Raw genomic sequence first — 7,500 nt, forward strand, 5'->3', positions numbered from 1 at the left:
ACTACAGACAAACCACAAATAATTACTAATTTAAGTATTTCAGTACACACATAATAACTACGCGTTTCAGATGCTGAAAGTAAAAACAATGGGAGTTCACAGAAATCAGATCTCAAAGGAAGCCGAAATGTTTGATTCCGTGTTCTTACAACATTCTGGCTATAGTTTCAGATCCCGGAGAAGCTGAAAAGTCTTACTTTTTCAATTTATACCCCTCAAGCAGAATGCTAATACGCGGAGTCTCAGCACGAAGACGGTGGTACTGACGCAGATATGCGCCTAAGTATGAACCTAGTAATGCAGTTTTTCTACAGAACCCGGAATATTGAAGGGAAGCAATGTTGGTCAAATAAAGAAGAGTGATAACCAAGTTCACATGGTTACTTGTGCGTTAGTAGGTTCACCAATAGAACCCCATTATAAATACAAGTGTGCATGCTGCACACGCATTTATAAAACTTTTCTATAAACAAGTTTCGAAAGTTTCAGATCGCCTCAGATTCAAACATTTCTAGGCAGCCAAGCGTTTGTTCACGATAAAAAAAAAACAAGTAAAAATGCGCTGAAGTTTCTTCGGCGCAATCGAGTTTTCTATACAGCGTATAATGCTACTGAAACTCTCAGCCACGGCCCATGAAAGTTTCAGCCGCGGCCCATGAAACTTTCAGCCACAGTCCAGTGGTGGCCTGCGTTGTTGGCACCTATAACGGTGCTAGACGCAAGATCATGGCACCTTAAATAAAATAAAAACTACTGAGGCTAGAGGGCTGCAATTTGAAATGTTTGATGATTGGAGGATGGATGATCAACATACCAATTTGCAGCCCTCTAGTCTCAGCAGATTTCAAGATCTGGGGGCGGACAGAAAAAGTGCGGGCGGACAGACAAACAGTCAAGTTTTATTTTACAGAAAACTAAAAAGAAAGAGACCACAACTGAAGCCATAAAGATTAGGTTCTACTCAAGTAATGGAATTAAGTTACTAAAATGAACAGGCCTCCATGCGGGGTCACATGGTCGGATCTGCTGGCATCTTCACGCCTTAGATCACCCTAAAGCAGCCAGCAATGACTGCAAGACAAACGACCCTCATGTCCGCCATCTTGAAGAAGCCAAAGGTTGGCATCTTTGCGTGGGAAGAATGGACTTGCCCGTAGGTTCCCAACCTTCACCAATACAACAGACGCATGGTTACATTGTTATTAGGGCTGTATTGTATGACATTCTACACAATAATGAATTTTTAGTTACGGCTTTAGAACAAAATCTTTGCTTAGGCAAAGCCTGCAGCATGTAGCCTTTTCTTCAGACATATCTACGGAAAATGCTACTGCCCTACCCTATAAACATAACGTTCAAACGAACAGAATTATTTAAGAAATGGATATCATTAAGTATATTTATACGCTGCAAGCTTAGAGATTTGACTGCACGAAATTCATTTCTAGCCGCAGTGTAACGCGACATGCTAACAGAAAAAAAAAAACCGTCCGTGCGACACCGCCTTAAGTATTCCATCACAAGTTTTCTGTGAAAGTTGGCAGTTGGTTCCGTCCTTAGTGCAGGTGCCTCTACATCCTACAGAGGTTACACAGTACAAGATACGGCCATATCACCTAATTTTCGCCAATTAATATTTTCTTTTCAATGCATCGGCCAAATACAGTTCGCAGACAGCCTTATATATGAAACACTTCTGATTGCTGCAAGAGGCAATCTATTAGATTACATGGATCTGCGTCCATTGCTCTTAATGTAAGATTGGATTATCTCTACAAGGGTTTATCATGAAAAGAAAGTTAAGTACAAGAGAGTTGAAAAGAAACGAAGAATGCGACAGTGATGGACGATTCTCATACGTTAGACTAACTACAAAATTTATGGCTAGCTCTGCTTAAAAGTAATTTTAGGAAATCTTTATAAAAATTTAATCGCCTAATATCATTCAAAAGATTAATACAGATTATAATTATGACACTGCATATGTAACCGGACCGTATGGACATTTGAGAGTAAATTAACAAGTAACTGGCACAGAGCTGAACAAATGAATACAACAGGCAATAAATGAAGGTAGCAATATCTTTGCAGAAGTAGTGGATGTATCGATGGCGAAATCGAAATACATGAAGCGTTTGTTGTGGGAAAAAATCAAAATATAATATGAAAAATTCTAGTATTAAGTCTTCAAGGCAAGAGCAAATTTCGTATATGGAGGGTGAAAAAGACGTTTATCGTTAAAACTGTAAATGTGGCTTGATTGAAAAGAAGCCAGTGTCGTGGAGATCTGGCCATATGGAAAGAACTACAGAAAACAGGTTGCTTAAAGAATAACAATATTTTGACTAACTGTTTTGATGATGAGGAGGAGAGTTGTAAGTCCAAGAGTGTTAAAATTAAAGTAGTAGTAGATGTGGTTTTACACAATGAAAACAAGTGAAGTTGTCTCAGCAGCTGAATTCTAATCATGAATGGACCACACAGAACTTGCATGAGTTAGGTGGATTCGTGAGAATTTGCGTTTGATGGCGAGCGGAACTTCGAAGTCCCAGTTAACCGCTAGCCCCAGAAAACTGAATGGCTCACAGTGCTCCGGATATACGTTCATTAAAATACATGCAATTTTTTGCTACCAAGATCTTGAGATATATTAGTTGACTGGTAACGAAGAATAGTTTGAAGATCTTGAGACGCAAGGAATGATGACAAAAGGCGGCTGCCAAAAATTAAGGAGAAAGGGCAGGGTTCGGACTGAAACTCAACCAGAAGATAAAATGAGGGAAGCAAGACGAAAAACAAAGAAACAAGATTTTACTTTCCTCCTTTCCTTATGTTTTCCTTCCACAGACGTCTTGATCTTCGCCGCCGAATGGTAATTCCTTTTATCCCGGTGCAGAAGAGTTCCTCTTCGCCCTCTTTAGCTTCCCCCTCTCATTCCCCGTTGGACCTCTCGCTCTTTCTCTCCCCTATCCCCTTCCAATAAGACTCTGGGGCGGAAACAGAGCAAACGACTGCTAAAGGGGAGGGGAAGGGGAGAGAGCGACAAAAAGGGGAGATGCAGTCAACCCACTCTAACCTTTGACCAGTGCCTTGACCAGTTCAATTTGAGCTGGGGACGGCTTGACTTGAGGGCACTTGACAGATATCAAAAGGTTAACCTGACAGGGCCAGATTCGCCCAGACATCAAACCGCGCTGCTTCGACGAGTGGGGACGTTTCGGGACGGAAATGGGACATCAAAGGCTCCATTTCTTAAATAATCGGAAAGCCCGACTTGAAGTGAACCATTCGAGCTGCCCTCGGACGTCAAGATTGCGACCAGATGGGTCAGAAGAGGTCCACTTTTAATCGTTCGCTTCTCGTCTCGTCTCTCGCCCGCCCCCCGAAACAATTGCAATTAGGCAAGATTTCAAAAATGGACCACCAGTGTAAATTGTAAATCCGTCAGTAAAACTAATCTTCTGAAAAAGAAAAGCGATGGAGGAGAGCATTTCAGAATGCACCGAGCATAAGAATCCCAAACCCTTTTAATCAAAGTGAAATAATCTTGCCGGACTTGAGATATAAATCAATTTTAAAGCATTTCGCCTTCAGGACCAAGGGAAACTTGAATACAAATAAAGGTAATATACACACAATTTCTGACGTCCATATACGGAAAAAATCATCGTAACCGAATTCAGAATACTGGCATTACAAACTCCAGTCCAAATTATTTGAAAGCAAATGAACATAATGCAGCTTAAATTTCAAATGCTTTGAATCACCAAGGCTTAATAATATGGCTGAAGCTCATATATTTCAAACCAAAGTAAGTGATTAACTAAAACATTTCCCACCATACCAATTATTTTAACTAGACTACAAATAAATATTTTGTTCAATGGCAGGTGTGAAACAAAACATAATTAATAGCTGATATCAAAAGCTCCCCGCCGTAGCTGAAATTCGCTATCCAAAATGAGGCCTATTCACGGCGTTTCTCACATGACGTAAAATTGTATTTTGTCGAATTTAATGAACGTTTGCGTAATAATGACGAGTTAATATTTCACGCATCAATAAAAATGCACAAAATCATGCACTTGAATACAAAAACAAAACTAACCACAAAGTTAGTTTGTAACATACAGGCTACAAAGGAACCCTATGTAATGTTAGTAACGGCAGTAATAGAATAGTAGTAGTATTGGCGGTGGTGGTAGTAGTGGTAGCAGCAGTAGAATCAGTAGCAGCAGTAGTAGTAATAAATATTATGGAAGCTTCCAACAGTACCAAAGCCAATGGTTTTGACATTAAAGCGAAATATAATATTATCATGAGTCTGGTTCTGCGTGTGAACAGAACAGTACTCGAATAACTATGTCGACACCTAATTTTTATGGATTAAAACAAAACGTAATATACATAGTCTCCAACCATCTCAATTTATGTTAATAATGTACCTAGAAAGCGATAAGAATGTATGCCTCTGTCTGTCAATGCCCCAAACCCAATCCACAATAAAAAATTAAAACAAAATAAAATAAAAAGTATGGACCGGTTTCGAATAGATCTCAAAATTCACTGGACTCTTCCTTGGCCAATGGCCCCCATTTCAACAAATCTTATCGAAATCCATAGATGACATTTTGAGGCACGTTGAGGATAACCAGACATGTGAACACCTAGCCTCTACCCACGAAACTGAATGTGTACGCCTTGCGAGTAAAAATACAATAATATACCTTGATGATATAGACAATTCGTACACAGACACCTGAAGCGTATCACTGTATAGAATAATTCACACGCACAAACCGTTAATGAAAATTTAGCATACGCATAAATGCTAAAGGATGGGAAAGATATGTTTCACAGCAAATGAGTAACACCAAACCAGTTCTTTTTCTAAATAGAAAGAAATAATTTGGTGTTATTCATCTGCTTTATCTAAAAATCATTCGTGAAAATGTACTATTTTAGGCTGTCATTACAACTCTCTCTCTCTCTCTCTCTCTCTCTCTCTCTCTCTCTCTCTCTCTCTCTCTCTCTCTCTCTCTCTCTCTCTCTCTCGTTTTTATGTAAGTACCTCCCCCGGTAAAAATATATTCCAAATGTGGAGTGTGTCACTATGTTCCCACTCATTCCTCCTCTTAACCTTTGGAAACGTTACATATTACTAAAACCAATAATCATACTATTTCTTTTCGAACAAACTAGATAAATCATTTTCACTTCAGTACCTTATTTTTTAATAAGGAAATAGCTTTTACGATCATTTAGCAATAGTACGACAATTAACAAAATCAAATCTACTTACTTTTTGGATTGAAGCTATTGTAAGACAATTAAAAGACAATTTCTATAAATACAAGCAAACTCCTATTGGTATACCTTTATTCAAACAATTCTCAAGCATTGTTAGATAACATTACTTATCAATTACATATCTAGCCAGAAGAAATCATTCATTTACAATTGCATACTACAATAATTGCTGTTATACTGATAGTAACTGCACTTTGCAGTTAACAAATGCTAAATTACGTCAAAATTATTCTTCATGTACATTTATTAGGTCAGTTTTTCACCGGAAATTCCTATTCATGGGCCTTCAAATTTCGCTTTCAGAACGCCAACATGGAGAACGGGACTCTTACGCTTCTACCTGTGAGTCTACAATACGTTCATTCTTTTTTAACTATAGTCGGTTTTTCATTCCATCTTTTATTTCATTTTTTTGAGCTGACGGTAAATCTCCGCAGTCGATATCGATGAAGCGTTTGTTTTACTTATGACTGGCGCAGTATTTGAACTGTGGCCTTCTGTTGTGTGGCGAGCGCCATGATCTTCCGCCAATCAAGATTTGTTTCAGTGATATCGGCAGCGGATGTTTACCGTCATCCCCTCCAAAAACAAATTATGAGGGATGGGAGTCACTAAATATCATGAAAGGAAATCCCAAGACTGACAGTTCAGAGTAAGGTTCTTCTTGCCGAGGACTGTTTGCATGGCTTGACAACATCTCTACAGACACTACATTAGTTTTTGATCTGAACGCTTTTTTTTTTTTTTTAATCCGTTACTCAAGACACAAGAACTGTTCCTTTTTCTATTTCTAATGAACTTTCTGCTGGGGTGTTCTTTCACCGTCTCTTTACAGTGACACTCACTAATCTACCTCCTCTTCTATCAGTAGCATTTATCGATGATGCAATCCTGCACACATATCGTGCTTTTGCCTGATTCATCCCCCGTTGAATTACTGTCATACAACACCGAATATCCATTATATATCATAAGTTATCGCTAATTTTGAAGACCTTTATAATTTATAAGGGAGCACCTAATTTAGGATTTATCATACCTCCAAACAAACAGTGTTCCAACTTGTTTCTCTGAATGATGACGACACACATTATCTTTCTCCTACTGACATTTTGGATGACGAATCGCTATGAGAAATGGCATGATTCATGTTCTTGAATGTTTAAGTAAAAAAAAAATACAATTCATTTGGGATATCAACATTTTACTTGATCAGATTTTGATAAAATGGAATGTTCGAGAAAAAGAGAAAATGATCATGCAAGCTCCCCAAAGTACTCGCTGGTTACATATAGGTGCGTCGATATTTCAAAACTCCCTTCCCGGCCTCCTCTTCCCGCTAAACAACCTTCAAGAAACCACAAAAATATTTAAGGCGCTTTTACTTCAGCGACTTACTTTTTCTATAACTTTAACACACATGAGCATATTCAGTGAGAAAATGCCTCTTTTCTTTAAATAGTGGATGAACTCTAAATTCAGTTAGCTTTTAAGTGACCTACATCCTTCCATTACACTCTTACTGGGTGAATGGCTCCATCGAGCATCACTGTTCATGGTGTACGCGCAGGTTGTGCGGCGTAATATCTTACTAACGGGTTTATAATTATTTTGATTAAAAAAAAAAAAAAAAACAATGTGGGAAAGGCAAGGAGTAAAATTTACCTTTTCGTGAAAAACGGAAGTTGGAAAATTCTGTTTTTTTTTTATTTCTCAAAACCTGTAACCCCCTGGCACATGACTACGACTCATTGCGTATGAGAGAGAGAGAGAGAGAGAGAGAGAGAGAGAGAGAGAGAGAGAGAGAGAAGTAACGAAAGCAAAGAAATATTAGCGACAAATATAAAAACGTGTGCCAGGTAATGAGAGACAAAGAGATAAAACCACTCAGCACCTCTGTAACGAAGAGTAAAGAGAAGTCGACGGCGCAACACAAATGTACAAGCGAAAAACAAACCAGTGGGCGACTTTGAAGGCCATACTAGTGCTCCGTCGGCATCAGACAGAGAGCCAACAGATGTTCGCTTGCTTTTCTTTTATGCGTTTGTGTGTGCTCAGACGCTTAGCCATCGCTCGATTATTTATCTTGGCTTTATGGTTCCTCGGCTCTCCCCAACCCGCTCTTTTCTTTCCTCTTTCTTCTTTTCATCTCTCTTTCTTCTTTTCTTTTCTTCCTCGTTTTCTTTTTTT

At 38.7% G+C, this 7,500-nt stretch overlaps 1 protein-coding gene across 10 annotated transcripts in view; it reads left to right on the forward strand.

The window, feature by feature from the left end:
* Nucleotides 1–7,500, forward strand: part of LOC136828384 (paired box protein Pax-6-like) — a 223,705-nt gene that overhangs the window by 150,479 nt on the left and 65,726 nt on the right. For 7 of the 10 annotated variants that reach the window (XM_067086381.1, XM_067086378.1, XM_067086380.1 and 4 more), the window contains one exon: nucleotides 5,614–5,652. The exons of the other annotated variants lie outside the window; for them this stretch is intronic. In XM_067086381.1, the coding sequence (XP_066942482.1) occupies nucleotides 5,614–5,652 (39 nt within the window). The remainder of the gene's footprint in view (nucleotides 1–5,613; nucleotides 5,653–7,500) is intronic. 10 annotated transcript variants of the gene reach the window in all.

Source organism: Macrobrachium rosenbergii, chromosome 42 (assembly GCF_040412425.1).
Source record: "Macrobrachium rosenbergii isolate ZJJX-2024 chromosome 42, ASM4041242v1, whole genome shotgun sequence".
Lineage (NCBI taxonomy): Eukaryota > Metazoa > Arthropoda > Malacostraca > Decapoda > Palaemonidae > Macrobrachium > Macrobrachium rosenbergii.